At 39.9% G+C, this 18,624-nt stretch overlaps 1 protein-coding gene across 1 annotated transcript in view; it reads left to right on the top strand.

The window, feature by feature from the left end:
* Positions 1–1,627, top strand: part of SLC15A5 (solute carrier family 15 member 5) — a 106,472-nt gene extending 104,845 nt beyond the window's left edge. Inside the window, exon 9 of the mRNA XM_002712626.4 lies at positions 1,480–1,627. Coding sequence (XP_002712672.3) covers positions 1,480–1,627 — 148 coding nt within the window. The remainder of the gene's footprint in view (positions 1–1,479) is intronic.
* The last annotated feature ends 16,997 nt before the right edge of the window (positions 1,628–18,624 follow it).

The raw sequence follows: 18,624 nt of genomic DNA, 5'->3' as shown, positions 1-18,624 counted from the left end.
ATACTCAGCAGACTCATAGAATGGCGGATGTCCTAAATAGCACTCTGGCCTCAGAATCAACCCTAAAGGCACTCGGATCTGGCTGAAAAGCCCATGAGAGTATTTCAGGCATGGAAAGCCAAGACACTCTGGCAAAAAGATCTCTGTGAGTGAGATCCCAGTGGAAAGAACAGGTCTTCAAAGAGGGAGGTGCCTTTCTCTGAAGGGAGGAGAGAACCTCCACTTTGACTATGACCGTGTCTAAACAAGATAAGAGTCGGAGAACTCAAGGGGCTTCCATAGCCTTGGAAACTCATAACTGGTGCATAGGGAGATTACTGATGCCATAAACAGGAGTGTCAATTGGTAAAGTCAACAACAGGAGTCACTGTGCACTTACTCCTCATGTAGGATCTCTGTCCTTAATGTGCTGTACACTGAGGCTTAATGCTATAACAAGTACTCAAACAGTATATTTCACTTTGTGTTTCTATGGGGGTGCAAACGACTGAAATCTTTACTTAATGTACACTAAACTGATCTTCTGTAAAAAAAAAAAAAAAAAAAAAGAAAAGAAAGAAATTATCAATTCCCAACTTGACTCTCACTGGGATTAAACATGACAATAGGTCTGATCTGATTTCATCATCATTTAAAAAAAATTATCTATTATTTTTCACTTTATGTTTCTGTGTGGGAGCAAACTGTTGAAATACTTACTTAAGGTATACTAAGCTGATCTTCTGTATATTAAGATAATCGAAAATGAATCTTGATGTGAATGGAAGGGGAGAGGGAGTGGGAAAGGGGAGGGTTGTGGGTGGGAGGGACGGTATGGGGGGGAAGCCATTGTAACACATGAGTCGTACTTTGGAAATTTATATTCATTAAATAAAAGATTAAAAAAAAAAAAAAAAAGATGTTGTTTGGGTCACCTGCATACCATAGTGGAGCACCTGGGTTCCAGTGCTGGCTCCTCTTTTTGATGCACACCCCAGGGAGGCAGCAGGTGAAGGCTCAAGTACTAGGGTTCCTACTATCCAAGTGGGAGACCTGAACTGAATTCCCTATCTCCTGGTTTCATTCAGCCTGGTCCAGCTGTGGTTGTGGCAGACACCTGGAAAGTGATCCCGTGGGTGAGGGAGCTCTCTCTCAGAAAGAAAGAAAGAAAGAAAGAAAGAAAGAAAGAAAGAAAGAAAGAAAGAAAGAAAGAAAGAAAGAAAGGAAGGGAGGGAGGGAGGGAAGGAAGGAAATGACAGTCTCTGCAAGTTTTAAAAGAGCACCCTCTAAGGGTCCTTATGAAACACCTTAATATGTCCTAAAACCCTTTGTCCAGTTGTACAGACTGCCCTGGTGAGCAGCGCTCTTAAATAACCATCACTGTTGTGCCAGTATCTATGAGCCCATCATAAAAGGTAGACAAGCACAGGAGGAAAGCAAATGATTTATCAGTTCATCTACATCTGGTCCTAAGAAAATCTTTCTTTCTTTCTTTTTTAGATATTGTAATCTAAATCATTTTAATGCCCAGAACATCCGTGGAAGTAATCTTGAAGAAACACTTCTCCTCCATGAGAAGTCTCTGAAACTTTATGGCAGTCTGCAGGAATTCTCTGCAAGTATTGATCTCTGCGAGACAGCCCTATGAAACTGAACTTGACTGTGCCTGTCTTCTGAGCACAGTGCTCATTGTTTTCTTCTCAAACACTATGCATTTTAGTATAAGAGTCAATATATCTAGGAGTGGCTTTGTGAAGATTGTATGTGTATTTTATTTACAAAGACCAATTATGACCCTTCTTGTAAACTATTATGCTTTCCCACTTAACATGATATGCATTAGAGTTAATAAAGCATTTGCAGAGTCTGGGCGATTACTCTATGACAAGAAATTGTCAATTTCCTATACCCCAATAATATTTTACAATTTTTTTACAATATATTGGCCATTAAAAGCAACATTAAGCTATGTTTTAGAGCTTTAATGAGTCATTAAAAGCAAAATAACAGTATGTTAATATTCTTTCTTTTAATATATTTATTGAACCTTTACAACAGGCCCAGCATCGTGACCATATGCTGTCAATATTCTGCATAAATAATAAACATATGATTTTGCTGTATTTGATCTTCATATGACACTATCAAGACCTGATTTGATTACGGAAATTTTCTCTGAATTCAAAAGTAATGTTAACCAAGACAGAACATCTGCATACTGAAGAAGTTGGAAAATAAACATAAATCATGGAATTATTGTGAGTAGAGGAAAGAAGGAAATCAGGGAAGGTAAAGTTGAGAGGAGGGAAAGTGACAGAATCAAATAGTTTCTAGAAGGGATTTCCTAACCCAAATGATACTTTTTAGTCTTCGCTACTACCTATCCATGTACTCAGAAAAATCACCTTCAAAAAGTTTCTTCCTGGGGCCGGCGCCGTGGCTCACTTGGTTAATCCTCTGCCTGCAGCGCCAGCATCCCATATGGGCGCCAGGTTCTAGTCCAGGTTGTTCCTCTTCCAGTCCAGCTCTCTGCTGTGGCCTGGGAAGGCAGTGGAGGATGGCCCAAGAGCTTGGGCCCCTGTACCCACATGGGAGACCAGGAAGAAGCACCTGGCTCCTGGCCAGTGCAGCTCCGGCCGTAGCAGCCAATTGGGGAGTGAACCAACGGAAGGAAGACTTTTTCTCTGTCTCTCTCACTGTCTCTAACTCTACCTGTCAAATTAAAAAAAAAAAAAAGTTTCTTCCTTTATAAGCAAAGAAATCTAGAAACTCTTCTTTTCAATGAATAAGTCCAATATCACAGACCTTTGTCTCAGTGTTTGCCAAAGTGTGGTTGAGAACCACTTGCTACAGGTGAGTCTTTCTGGCCCCTACACAGACTGCAGTGACCCAAATCTTCTTCCAGATTGTGGTCCAGGAATAAGATGATTTTAACAAATACACAAAAATCATTCTTATGCTCTCTGAAGTTTGAGAACCACTGCTTTGCAGAACAGTTTCTGCTGCATAGGATTGGTGGGATTATCACCTGATTGCAAATGATCTTGCAATTAAACACCTCCCTTTGTACACATAAAATATTTTAGATCTGTAAAATAAAAGATTTATTCAACTTGATTAGGCATGGTACGCATTTTAATTGCAAAACAGCAGCTGTAAAACTCCAGGTGTTTCTCTTATTCAAACTATTTTTCATTTGCTTGTTTATTTTGAGGACAAGTGAAAAGACTAGCTCTTTAGGCATAACGTCTTGCCTTGCAACTTTTCCAAACCCTTCTTTGTTTAGCCTTTGTTCAGTGGCAAAACAGTGAGGCAGGCTCCTAAACGACCTTGGAAGCTTTGCTTGTTGCAAAAGGTTAAATGCCAAGTTTGCAATTTGGGTTTAATGAACACCCAAAAGATCACAAAATCTCTAAACACCTCACCTCAGTACAAGCGGCAAACTCTAAGTCTCTCTCACTGTTATAAAAAGGATCTGCCTGATTCTCTTGTTTCCACCCCCAAATTTGCCTTCATCTCCTTAATTTCTACATTAGAATAGGGAATGACGCTCATTATGTTTTCACTCTTCCTTTGAGATAAAAGATCTACAGAATTATAAAGTTGACCCAAAGCAAGCACCAAAAGAGCTTAAAACTCTCACATTGGGGTTGACACTTGTGATTAGGCTAAATTGCAGTGAACTACACATGCTTCCATTCGGAACAGGATGCATTCACACAGCAGTTTCTTCTCTAGTGCCTAGCAACATTATCATTGAGCACCTGGAATAGTTTAGGCATTAAGTGTAATTGGTTTTGCTTTACATAAATCTGTAGCTTTGTAAATAAGCGGAGCATTTCAGCTTCTATATAACACCAATTAACTTAAAGGGATGCGTCGTTTGCAGAAGCCTGCTGGGTTCTGTACTGCATTGCTCCTGTAATATGCTCCGTGGGGGGCCAAGTTCTGTGTCCCTGCAGTGTTCCGTTAACTCCAGCCACTTGGTGCCAAGGATCTGTCCCCAGCCAGTCATTTGCTCCATTTTTCAGTGTTGGTGAAAGGTTGGAAAAATGAAGCCTTCCCTAAGAAGCACCTTTGGTCTCTATTTGTGCTTATGATTGACACCTGCAAGGCAAGGTATTTGAAAATGTTTTCCAGGACCCACAGAGCACAGGTTTGACCCCATCTGATCCCATCCACAACTGTAACAGCTCTTTCCTTTCTCCTTTCTTCTCTTGGAGCACTTCAATCCAATGCGGCCAAACGTCACTGCATTGCGTCTGTATACATATGAGAATTCTATTTTCTTAGGAATGCTCTCGTATATGAGTGAAAGTGTTTCCATCAGAATGACTTTTTTAATAGCACAAAATAACACTGAGAGATCTGCTCCTGAAGTTGGTGGACTTTTTCAAGCTCTGTGGATATTTTCCCCTTGTTATCTCCTTACTCTGCTTACTCTCTTATCTCTCATATACCTTTCAGGTAATCTTGATTTATGGCACTCATTCTACCCTGGCCAACCTCTAATTCTCTTTGTTTCTGAAAGTGTTTTTTTTTTTTTTTTATCAACTATCAGAGTAACCATATCAACAAATAACAGCTCGTGTTTCCAACAGTTTTCCTATGAATAGTTGGTTTACAAATTGAAGAAGAGAGAATAACCCTTTCTGAAAAAACTGTCAGGATCCCTTATTCTATGGGTAACAGAGCTTCCACATTGGTACCTTGAGCCAGTCTGGTAAAAGGCTTATTCTGCTTTCACTGCAAGACAAGACAGCATACAATTACCAGTCACAGACACATGCGGAAAGCCCTCAAATAAAATCTACCACTAAGTGATGACAGCACACAGGTGCTGCTAAAATGCAGGTCTGCTTGTAGAAAGCAGGGAAATTGAAAGAACCACTAATAATAACAACTCAAATCTATGTCACCCTTTACAGTTTACAAGTCGCTGTCGCACATATTAGCACATTGGATTAGCACCACCACTCTGCGAGGTAGGCACATTTAAACATGGCAAATGAAAAATTGCAACTCAGACATTATATGATTTATCAAAAGTTACATACATAGAAGGTGCCACAGACAGGACTCAAGCCTTTCTAAAGTGTCGACTCCTTCTATGAACACTTACAAAGTCACAGTACTGGATTATCCCCAACCACTTACATGAAACATTGTCTATTGTCTATATCAATCAAAAGGGAAAAAGATTGACAAAAAAGATCGTCAGGATACAACACCCTGACAAAATGGCTAGTTAATGAAAACCAAGCATCTCTCTCTTTGTTCTCCCTTGGTTTGGTTCTCCTTAAAGAGCTTGATACTGTCCTTGTGTGGCCTTGGACTCTCAAAAGCACCCCACTGAAAAGACCCATCCAACCTAATCACATTGGGGAGTCGGTGTCAAGCTGAAAAGTGCCCTTTCCTTCTACTTTCATCAAAACAACCTAGATGAGCTACCATCAATTCCAAACTGCCTTAGGAAAAAGTAATTTGAGAAAACATATTTATCCTGGAAAGTATTAATTGTGAAGACTCCTCTAGTACTTGCTAAGATGATGTTCCAAGTGGTTTGAGGGATATTAGCTCATTTAACCATCACAGTAAACTTGTAAGTGCAAGGGTTAACCCAATTTTACAGATAAGAAACACAAAGCATATATGAATTAACAACTTTCTAAAGGTTATACAGGCAGGATATTCAGAGTCAAGAGCAGAGTCTGGCTACAAAATTTGGGCTCTAGCCCTCTTCACATAATGGCCTCCCAGTGTAGCTGTCATCTACAATAAGTTCTTATATAATCTCAGGAGAATTCCAAGGAGGACCATGCCTTAGCCCAATGGAGTTCAATCCTTCTCTAGCTCAACACCAAGCACATGAGACTTCCACCAGTAATTACTAGATTGAAATGACTGATTTTCAGGGCTAGAGTTATGGCCCAATAGGTTAAGATGCCACCTGCAATGCCAACATCCCATTTGAGCACCAGTTTGAATTCAGGCTGCCCCATTTTCTATCCAGCTCTCTGCTAACGGGAAAAACAGTGGAAGATGGCCCAAGTACTTGGGCTCCTGCCACCCATGAAAGAGACCCAGATGGAGTTCTAGGCTCCTGGATTCAACCTGGCCTAGTCTTGACCATTGCAGCCATTTAGGGAGTAATAAACCAGTGGATGGAAGATCTCTCTATCTCTCCCTGTCTCTCTCTGAAACTACCCCTGTCAAATAAATAAATAAATAAATAATTTTAAAAATAGAAATGAACGATTCTCAACACACCTAGACTGTGCTCCTCTCTCCTTTATGATTAATTACTCTCTCTTGCTTGCACTCAAAGACATGACTCTAAGGGAAGAATTTCAGACCGTGAGTGGGTATATCAATTTAATAATTGTCATATTTATTTTCTATATATATTGAAAAGGGAGATCATCAAGGCTCTCTACTTTCTCAGCATCTACAAAGACATTCTCTGGGATTCCTCCATCCCTGTTGTCCAGTGGGTGTAAAATTATCAAAGATAATCAAGACTACCAATGATAAGACCCCCCACCCCATAACTTGTGCTATAACCAACTAAGGTCAACCACAGTAGAATAGATGCCCTTTGACAGCCAGCATCATTTCCCCAGGTGATGGACATACTGTCACTAGTCCATTCAGAGACTTTACTAACTGTTAAATAATAATAACAGTCAAACTCTAACCTATCAGGCAAGTTTGAATCCATTCACTGGCTTGGAATCAAGTTGTTCCTTAAGCCTGCAAAACCATAAGTGACCAACTCTCATATAAATACAGTAATGAGTCAATAGCCAGTCACAAGTGTCTATTACCATGGTAGCTGCAAGTCAGAGGCACATTTAATGATATTTACACAAAAAGCATGGCAACAATTCTACCAATGATAAAAGATGGCAGAGAACAGAATCAATGGGAAGCAGAAATTTGGTAAAAATCAGGGGGAAGGAGCCACACCATCAAAGGTAACATCAAGAATACATGCATGTTATCACAACATAGAGAGTTCATTTCCCCAAAGCAATCTATTGAAGCAAAATGAGAAGAGAGTGGAGAGGACATGCTGAATTTTAAAATAAAGGACAAAGCTCTCTATCAGAAATGCTGGAGGGGACGTGCAAGCTTCAAAAGTGAGAGCAGTGTGTGGCCATCTGGAAACACTGGTCTCCCATTTTGGCATAAAGCCTCACACATAGTAGGTGCCTTGATTCATATGAATTAATTATTACTCATTAAGCATGACAGATTGCTTTTTCCATTTTCCCATGCCTATCTTGCACAAGTTACCTCTTTCTGATCAGTTTCTACTGTGTCCCCAGAAAGGCAGACTTTTGTTTCTCATGCAGCTTGAGCAGTTCTGCCTTATTTCATTGCAGCCAACCATGCCTGAAAGACAGGAACAAATAAGATGGACAAGTGTGGCAGTGAATGAACCATTTCACTGCAATTAGAAGTTCACGGGGAATAAATTATCCTCTAGTTCAAGCTGTCCAGCAGTAATTCTCATTAATAATAACACTTCAACAACAGTCTGCTTCCCACAACGACACTGAGTGTTAGAAACTTTATCATTACTCTTGAGGTAGGAGTCACATCCCAGACGGCCAGCCCAGACTGCCATATGCAACACACAAAAAAGGGTTTAAATTACAAAGAGGCTTGAATGTATAAATGGCCATGAACTTCACTGACTAGATAAGCAGGTGGAAAAATTCAAAGGGATTCTCTCATTCAAGCTTTCTCTTCTGAGTCATGCCAAATAGTAAATGAATTTTCACATTAGAAAGTCTATCCAGGGGCCAGCATTGTGGTGCAGAGGGTTAAGCTGCCACTTGTGATGCCATCATCCCATATTGGAGTGCCAGTTTGAGTCCTGCTTCCAATCCAGCTTACTGTTAATGCACCTGGAAAGGCAGCAGAAAATGATTTGAGTACTGGGGGCCTGCCACCCACGTGGAAGAGATCAGGGTGGAGTTCCTGGCTCACGGCCTTAGGCTTGTCCAATTCTGACTGTTGCAGCCATTTGGGAAGTGAACTAGCAGATGAAAGATATTCTCTCTCTCTCCACCACTCTCCCCTCTCTCCCTATCTCTCTGAAACTCTGACTTTAAATCTTTGAAAATAAAAAAATCTAACAGGATACTTTCCATGGTCTCTCTATATATGCAGATATATATATACACATATATATGTATATGTGTATGTGTTTATATAGATATATACACATACACCATATATGAATAGATGAGTGCTTCAAAATGTTTGTGAAAAGTATAATTAGATAACTTTATTTGGGTGCAAAAAGAGTTAAAGGAGTCTTCCTAAAGTTTGTGGAAAATGCATATGATGAAAAAATTGTGCTTGGATTTCAAAAAATTTTGCACCAAAATGAAATTAGCTTTCAATTCCCTTTTTTTCCATGAACCTTTGAAATACCCTCATATATGTGGAACACCAGGCAGCAGCTGATGATTGAGGGCAAAGAGATTCTCCATGTCAGGCTCTCCTATTTTCTCTCTCCACAAACTCAACCACTTCAGAGTTTGTTGCTTTCATTCAAGGACAAGTGTTCTAAGAAGGAAAGAAAGCCAGGCAGAAAACCTACTGCCCTCATGCTCCCCATTCAAGGACTATACAACATCACTACCACTGCATTCTAGTGGATCCTAGATTTAAAGGGAGGGGGAAATTAGCTCCATTTCTTGATGAGAAATAGCACAGTTCTCAAAACTCACCTGAGACCAGAGATGTTGCTGTGGAATTATTAAATTTAAAGATGACTAGCCATCTGCTGGACAAACAGAAGGCAAGAACACAAACACCCCAGGTAACCCTAGGAAGTGGAATAAGCAAAACTCCAAGGTGTGAACCAGTACAGTTATTTTGGGAACTGTAAGTTATGTGGAAGGGCTGGACCAAAGATTCAAGGGCAAAGAGGAATTTGTGTTTCAAAAATATCATTTGGTCAAAAGACAAAGGACAGACCAGCAGACTAGACAAGAGTTAGACTGCTTAGATGACTGGCAACATATCAGGAAAAGTAATAAGGTCTGAAGTTAGGGTTGTGGTACACAGGATGGAAATAAGTGAATAAAAGAAATTCAAAGGTAGAATAAGAAGAAGAAATCAACCATTGGGTTTCTACTGTGCATTTAATTATCTTTCCTAATTCTCACATACACTGGAAATCTTGGAATTATTATTACCATCAAAAATAAGGTTACTGAGGCACAGGAAATCAAGCCACATCCCCAAGTAGAGCCAAGACTCATGGAGTCTAAAATTGAAGCTTAAATATTTAATTACAGGCGCCGCGGCTCACTAGGCTAATCCTCCGCCTTGCGGCGCCCTCACACCGGGTTCTAGTCCCGGTCAGGGCGCCGGATTCTGTCCCGGTTGCCCCTCTTCCAGGCCAGCTCTCTGCTGTGGCCAGGGAGTGCAGTGGAGGATGGCCCAAGTCCTTGGGCCCTGCACCCCATGGGAGACCAGGATAAGTACCTGGCTCCTGCCATTGGATCAGCGCGGTGTGCCGGCCACAGCGCGCCGGCCACGGCAGCCATTGGAGGGTGAACCAACGGCAAAGGAAGACCTTTCTCTCTGTCTCTCTCTCTCTCACTGTCCACTCTGCCTATCAAAAAAAAATTTAATTACAAAACTATTCTGATTAGATATACAGTGATAGAGGAAAAGGAAACTAGGGACATTACCAAGTTCTGACTCAAGCAACTAAGTGATTGTTAATGCAACTTAACTAGATAAGTAAGTATAGGAGGGATGGAGAGGGAAAAGCAAAACAACACGTTTTGTATGATGAATTTATTTTTTTTGTATGATGAATTTAAAACATCTGTAGAAAATTGAGGGGAAATGTCCTGTGTCCTGCCAACAATCTAAACAAGGAATAATGCCTTTTGTTCATATAGAAATGGACCACAGCCATCAAGCATTTATACATAAAAAGGACTTCAAGGAATGTCTAGACAAAACTGTATTTTACAAATAAGGAAACCTAATTCTAGAGAGGTGATGTGACTTATCCATAGGTAAACACCTGTTTAGGTGTTGAAACTTCCAAGGACTTATGACTCTCAGCTCAACTCAGTAAAGGATGTATTTCCCAAGAAATTATTAAGGAAGTGGAAGAGTATAGCCAGCGGCTCATTTAACAAATTCCATTCAGTTTTACTTCTACAGGATCCCTCAGAAACTTTTCTCATGTGCATTTTAAACTGCTTTAAAAATGATTTGGTGGGGCCAGCACTGTGGCATAGCTGGTAAAGCTGCCACCTGCAGTGCCGGCATCCCATATGGCGCCAGTTTGAATCCCAGTTTCCTACTTCAAATCCAGCTCTCTACTATGGCCTGAGAAAGCAGTAGAACATGGCCAAGTCTTTCGGCCCCTCCACCCACGTGGGAGATCCAGAAGAAACTCCTGGCTCCTGGCTTCAGATCAGTACAGCTTCAGCCGTTGGCCAATTGGGGAGTAAATCAGCAGATGGAAAACCTCTCTCTCTGCCTCTGCTTTTCTCTCTGTGTAACTCTGACTTTCAAAGAAATAAAACTTTTTAAAAAGATGATTTGGTATTTAGTATATTCTATATTCAAAGGGCCACAGAATCCTGTACTGGGGAGCACATCTCAGCACTGGTCTTCTTCACCAGTCATTTTGAAGATGTTAATGGGGTGGAAAGAGCAGAGGGTTGGGTATTAGAAGGGATTGATTTGAACTCAGTTTCTACCAGATCCTAGCTGAGCAGTCTCTGGCATATTACTGAATCTAAGTTTTAGGTTCTTCATCTACAAAATAGAGATAAGAATATATGTGTTATAGTACTCTCTACATCAACATATATAACATGTGGCGAAGACCTTCAGATATGGAGGTCAATCAGTACAAACTAGAGACATTATTTTTTTCTTCTCCAACAGGAAATATTTACTGTATATTTTCTATGTTCCCAAATTATTTATGGACATACATTAAGTAATATCAAATTTCTTATTTTTGTTTCAGGAAAACTAAAATCCTCCGCCATTCCTACTTATGTTGCTCCAAACAAAATTATTCTCCAATAATAACAATCACCTTGATAACAGACCCTAAATGCATCCAATTTGGGGCCTGGAAGAGATGAAGAATCAGGAATCTCATTTATCCAAACAAAAAGTCCTTGTTGATGCATAATTACATATCTCCACTCCATGGAATTTGGAATTTCTACAGATACACAACTAATAGGTCTCCTTTTCCTTGGTACCCGCAATTGAATTACAGATGGAGTTAGAATATCTTACAGATAATAACCATATAAGAAGTAAAATAAAGTCTTGATTGCACATTAAATGCTTGCATAAGGATTGTTCTTTAAAGGAATGTAAGCCTTTGTTAACTTATCTTCCTCTTTAATGAACAGCAGTTGTCAGATTCCTCTATCCTCCTAAGCCTCTTAATAAAGAATAAAATCAAATATGCTTATTTTTCCATGCTTGCCAAAGGCTATGCCCTACATTATTGTTTAAAACACAGAGAGCAAGACAATAAACAGTGTGTAGGAAGGACATTTATTGTACGTCCAGCTGCAACACAGAATATGCAAGAAGTCAATTTCACTCTAAAAGTTTTAAAAATTTCTTTGGGCAATGAGATAAATAAAAAAAGTAAGATGTATAATCAAATGTTAAAATGTACAAAAAAAAGATAGAAAACTACACATTAGATATTACCAAATAGAAAGATCCACCACTGCCTATGAAGTAGATCAAACTTCTAGATATTACTATCAATTTACAGGAAACATAGGGAAGTAGTAACATGCTAAATGACACCAAAGGAATGAAATCAGCAAAATGAAGACTGAGGGAGATGCATGGGATGAATGACTCAATTTCTGTCCACAAATATATTGAAGAAGAAAGAAAATAGTAGGGCCAACTATTGATGAAAAGAAAGGTAATAATTACACTAATCAATTCTATAGTTGGACTTACTAGATCTTGATTCAATAAACAAATGTTTTTAAAATGGGATAGATTTAAACACTGGAAATATTTGATAATGTTAAGGAATTATTACTAACTTTTAGGTGTGATATTGACATAATAATTGTGTTTTTAAAAGAATATTAATTTTTGGATATCCACATAGAAACACAGATAGATGAATTGCCATGATATCTAAGATCTACTTCAAAATTATTTTACATGAAAGAAAGTAGATGAAAATTTAGATAAATCAAAATTGGCTCTGAGTTGATACCTTTTGAAACTAGGGTTGGGCATGTAAGAGTGCATTATGCCACCCTCACTACTTTAGTGTATGCTTGAAATATTTTATAATAAAAACTTTTAATTTGCTAAAAATGCTATCAGTATGTCAGTGACATATGCAATTAGTTGCTTAACAGATGCTTCTTGATAATCCAATTTTCTCATCTAATGTTTGCAGGATCTAATGTCAAAACTAAGGGAAAGGAAATGAGATATAAAAAGCACATTGAACGTATGTATTTGCCTCTGTGAAAGAAGTTCAAAATTTCAGAACTTTAATTAAATATTCTTTCCCAAATTTAAGAAAAGGAAAAAAAAACCTCTGCCTTTTCTACTACCTATCTTGCCTCATAGTGGCTAACTCAAGTTCATAAAGATTAAATATTGCAGAAGCAGGACAGTTAGCATGTCAGTTAACACACCAACATCCCATATCAGCATGTTTGGGTTCAATTCCCAACCCCAGCTCTTTCCTCCAAATTCCTACTAATGTAGATCCTGGGAGACAGTGGTGATGATTCAAGTAACTGGGTTTCTGCCACCTACATGATAGACAAGAATCGAGTTCCTGGATCCCAGCTTTGTCCCTGGCCATTGCAAGCATTTTGTAAGTGTACTAGTGGATGGGACTCTTCCCTATGTCTGTGTTTCTCTCTGTGTGAGTCTCACTCTATCTCTCTGCTTCCCAACTGAATAAAAATAAATAAGTTAAATTGAATCATTTGTAAGTATTGCACACATTTGAATTTTTGTCTTGACGTTGAGGTCATATAACAATTCTGAGTCTTTGGTATTGATGGATGGAAGACAGGTGTTCAGAGGATGTCTCAGACTATAAGTATCTTCCCTGAGTTATAGTCAACTCTAAAACTTCAGCTGCTATTACAGCTGACTGGGATATGAATGTGGCTTAACCAGATGGAAACAAGCGCTTTTCTCACCCTTACATGTGCTAATCATGAGACCATTCTGTGCAATCTAGTTAACTGCATTAAAGACATATTGACTAGAAATGTATTAGGGAAGATAAAACGAAAGAGGGAGAGAAGAAGTAAGAGATCGAGGCAAGAGGGGAAGAGCAAGGAAAGTTGACCCCTGTCAACAGAATGCACATTTCAATTTAGTAAGTTTGATGCAGCTGTTCTCATAAGCCATGAAGAATGGAGCCAATTGTCCACTAAAGATTTACTAGCCATCCCTAATCTTCACTGTGGAAATTGTCCATTGGAGATTTCCCTGCACTGGTTGGTGAGAAGTATTCTTCCTTTCAAAGTCACTTATGGGCACTGAGGAATCTGATCTATAAGAAATGGATTGTTGATTATATAACCAAAATTTGCATATGATTACTGACTTTGTTACATCTTAGTATATGTGCTGCCGAAGTGAGCACTGACTTTGTTATATCTTAAGTTGTCCCAAAGCACTCTAATAGAACATTAAATACATGCAAAAGTTTATTAAAAGCACCTATCTAAAAAGTTAGAGAAATAGTATATTTTTTAAGATTCATTTTATTTATTTGAAAGGGAGAGTTACAGAGTGAGAGAGGGAGAGACAGAGAGAGAGAAATCTTCCATCTGCTGGTTCACTTCCCAAATGGTCACAACAGCTAGGGCTGGGCCAGGCTGAAGCCAGGAGTTTCTTCTGGATTTCTCATGTGGGTGCAGGGGCCCAAGCACTTGGGTCATCTGCTGCTGCTTTCCCAGGTGCATTAGCAGGGAGCTGGATCAGAAGTGAAGCAGCCGGGACTCAAACCAGTGCCCATATAGAATTCTGGCACTGCAAGAGGTGACTTAACCTGCTATACCACATCATTGGCCTGCCTGATAAATGGTACCTTAAAACCATATTATTTCCCTAACTTTTGCACTGTTTAAGGGTACTTACTTGGGCATAGTGATCTTTCCCTCTAAACCTACTATCTCTAGATTCACAAAGATTCAGCCAGTAAAAATACTATCATTCTTTAGAGATTACCAAACTATCAAAATCTAGAAAACGCTAGTGGCATTTAGAAATGTCAAAATACACTGGTTCAAATATTTCAATTATTTATGTTCACATTAATTATTTCAAAGATATGTATTAATTACCTGATATGCTAAGTACAATACCCAATAATATAAACATTATGAGGACAAAAAAAATCTCCTCAAAAAGCATAAAGTTTCGGATGGAATCAAGGAGTAAGTCTCATCTGATGCCTAAAGATTAGTATAATTTAACCAAACAAGATGGGACACTTGGAAACCTCCTCAAGTGACTACACCTCTATATAAGTCCAGGCCAGCTCACTTGGCTAATCCTCCACCTGCAGGCCCGGCACCCCGGGGTTCTAGTCTCAGTTGGGGTGCTGGTTCTGTGCCTGTTGCTCCTCTTCCAGTCCAGCTCTCTGCTGTGGCCCGGGAGTGCAGTGGAGGATGGCCCAAGTGCTTGGGCCCTGCACCCACATGGGAGACCAGGAAGAAGCACCTGGCTCCTGGCTTCGGATCGGCATAGCATGCTGGCCGTACCAGCCATTTGGGGGAGTGAACCAACGGAAGGAAGGCCTTTCTCTCTGTCTCTCTCTCACTGTCTAACTCTGCCTGTCAAAAAATAAATAAATAAATAAAAATATAAGTCCCCGGAAGCCAGATTTGTTCTGGCAGGGTCTCTTTGAAGGAGCTTCATTCTCTTCTCTCCACTCCCATCTAGTATTAATTTCAAAGATGGTTAATGAGAAAATAAAATTCCTGCATAATTTAGAGAATCCAAAATGAGAGAAAAACATACTCCCTACCATCCCTTCTAGAAAGTAAGGAAAGAGTATCTACATTTGTTTAGTCAATTAATCAATAAATGTTCATTGAGATCCTTTGAGAGCCAGGAATATGTTTATAGGTTTGATTCTCTGAGTGTCACTAAACCAGAAGCTGTAGTGCCACATGACTTGGTGAGGTGTCTGGGGCAGAGGGCTCAAGATTTCCCTGAAGTCTCCAGCACCGCCCCACATTTTCGTTAACAGAGAAGTTAGCTCTGCAAGAGACAGAAGAGTGGCAGTAAGAACAAGAACAAGAGATCGAGCTCCTCTCATGATGTGATGGAAGTTCAGGACAGTAGCAAGTAGCATAGAGGACCAAATGGGGAAAATTGAGTATCTCAAGAGAGACAAGTACATTATCTGTCCTCCCTACTATTGCTGTGAGATGATGGACACCTCTTGGATGAGGTTAGCTTCCAGGAAAGAGAAGAAATTTGTTGTTTGTTCTGTTTTGCTAAATTTTTATTAATATAAAGAACAGATTTAATGCATTAAATAGATAAAATTCTAAAAAGATAACCACACTTCCCTCCTACCCTGTAACCCTCCCTCCCCCAGCTTTCTTTTCTTTTTTTTTTCTTTTAATTTTTTCAATAGCATACTTTCAACTTACTTTAAATCACAGGCTTAATGCACCACTAACCGTAATGTTTAGCAAGTGAAAAGTAGGAAGATCACTGTTCCACGGGAATACAGACAAGGACTAAAAACAACATGTCAGTTCCATTCCTATTCATTGCTTTTTGTGTATTCTATATTAACTATCAGAGAAAATATATGATATTTGCCTTTTGGGGGCTGGCTTATTTCACTGAGTAAATGCAATTTGAGAAGAAATGTTGATGTTGTTCAGGTTAGACCAGAAATAAGGGAAACTCAGGATTGACTTAGATTGTTGATGGCCATGTGTGGGGAGCAACTGGGAGCAACTCGGACTAGACTAAGTTACTGGAATTAAGACTTATTCTATGCATCTGCTCTCCCACAATATGGCGCTGAGAAGGGAAACAGCTTCTACACAGCTGCCTCCAGTTCAACCAATAAACTGTAGGACCTGCTCCTGATTGGAGGAGAGCAGCGTACTCGGCGTGTGGGTAGCAGAGTTGGGATTGGCGGAAGAGGACTATAAAGGAGGAGAGAGACAACATGCACGAGGAACATCTAACGGGAACATCTATCTGAAGGAACACCTGTGCAGCCCCCGAGAGAGCCGGCCGGCGGTGTGCCGCTCCCTGCGGAAGTGGGGAAAGTGGCCAGGGGGAACCGCCCTTCCACGGAGGTGGAAGGGACAGTAGCCAACCCGGGAAGAACCAGCAGCAAACCCAGGGAGGGCCGAGCAGACAAAAGAACAGCGCAGGGTCCTGTGTCGTTCCTCCACAAAGACGGGGAGCGACAGCCATGGAATAGTGTTGTATCTGAATGCATATTTAGTTGACTTCTATAAAACGGAGTTAGTGACTTTTTATAATACCAAGATATTTTAAAGTAGTGTCACCTGTATACTAGTATACATGTATGTGTGTGTGTGTGTGTGTGTGTTACAAACATAGGCAAATGGACTGGAGCAGTGGAGTCTTTATGGTAGATAACCTTGAGAGGCTCTATTTGTAATACTGTCATTGTTCGGACTCTTCAGCCTTCAGCATCATTTTGTAAACCTCACAAAAAAATCAATGCCATTATTTTGTATCAAGTCTCATTTTTGATTGTGGAAGAAAAGAAGGAAGAGAGGGATGGGAAATATTACCCACTTAAACCATGGCTTTATCCACCAGTCTTGGCTCTCAAAGGCTTATGGCAGTTTCCAAAACTCGATGGACAAATGTTCGTTAGCACTGACTTTACCAGAAGAATAAAGGCAGGGTGGGCATTTGGTGCAGCAGATTAAGACATGGCTTAGGAAGCCCACACCTCACGCTGGAGTGCCTGGGATTGAGTCCTGGCTCTGCTTTAAATTCCAACTGGCTGCTAATGTGTACCTGGGAGGCAGCATGTGATAGCTTAAGTAACTGGGTCACTGCCATTTTCATCAGAGACCTTGACTGAGTTCTTAGCTCTTGGCTTTGGACTAGTGCAGTCCTGGCCATTGCAGCCATTTGGGGAGGGAACCAGTGGATAGGATCCCCCCCTTTCTCGCTCTCTCTCTCTTTCAAATAAATAAAATAAGACTCTGTTTCAAGCAATGGCTATTGTGTTGCAACACATGTATTGTCAAGGTAACTATTTTGAATGAAAACGTTCATTTGGGTGTACTAGTTATTTGTGGATCACAAGAAACTAAAAATACCCACATTATTTTACAGTCATGTGCATTTAGGACAATGACAAATATCCCATCTCTGACTAAACAATTTCCTTGGAGTCTCATGCCCTCCGTCAGTGTCTCTTATCTCTACAATGCCTTATATTTCCATACACTTTTCCAAAGGGTCACAGCACTGGCACCTTCATGCAAGAAGAGGGGAAAGCTTAAAAGAGCCTGGTCACACGGCCTCCACTGTCTCTCAAGCAGGTATCTGCATTTTCACAAGCATTACTCTTAATCTCATTTTTCATTCCCATCTTGCAACTTTATGCCTTCCTATTGATCTTGGTTCTGCTGCTTAGAGACACCAATGAGAAATGCTGAGAACATCCAATAAATAAAAAATACCCACCCACCCTGTACGTGACTCCTCTTTAGAAAGTTATGCAAGTAAAATAGTACTATTTCTGCTCCCTGTTAGCTCGGGAGACCAAAAGTCTATGCCCTGCATGTGGAATTAACTCCAGAGAGTGGGTGGAAGTGTTGTAAATTTCAAACCCCACTCTCACTTCTGAGGCCCACTAGTGCTTAGAGAAGTTGACTTCTACAATTATTGATTACTTTCTACATCGTGTAATTGAAGTCTGTTTATATTGCAATATATATGATTTTTCATGAATGAGAAATGCATTCATTTGCATTACTTCTATTTTTTTAATAAAAAAAGTTGTTTAAATGAGAAAATGTTTCCTTTGCTAGCTTTGACTTAGGTAGGGATCTTAGTATTTTCATACATATTCCACTCAAATGATCCTTTATTTAAAACATACACAAGCAGAGGTAGGCATTTGGCATGGAGATTAGGATTGCTTGAGATGCCCGCATCACACATCAGAGTGCCTGGGTTTGAGTCCCAGCTCTGCTTCTGATACCAGCTCCCAGCTACTGCACACCCTGGGAGGTAGCAGACAACAGACAGCTCAAGTACTTAGGTCCCTGTTACATGTGGAAGACCGGGATTGATTCATGGCTCCTGAATTCAGCCTGATCGGCCCTGGCTTTTGAGGGCATATGGGTTGTGAACCAGAAAATGCAAGATTTCTCTCTGAATCTGTCTCTCTGCCTTTCAAATAAAATAAGTAATTTAAAATGAACAATTAAATAATAAACAAAGGCAATGTAATACATGGGTTTTTATCAACAGAGGAACCAACTGAGGGATTAAAAATATGCCCTTCGTCTCTGTAAGATGGAAAACTGCGATAAGAACCATAGGATAGAAAGAATCCTGACATAGTCCTCAAAACCTTTGGACTCC

This window comes from Oryctolagus cuniculus, chromosome 9, assembly GCF_051225735.1.
Source record: "Oryctolagus cuniculus isolate XC-2025 breed Fujian yellow rabbit chromosome 9, ASM5122573v1, whole genome shotgun sequence".
Classification (NCBI taxonomy): Eukaryota; Metazoa; Chordata; class Mammalia; order Lagomorpha; family Leporidae; genus Oryctolagus; species Oryctolagus cuniculus.
Note: the sequence above shows the minus strand (reverse complement) of the source record. Positions and strands in the feature narration are given on the sequence as shown.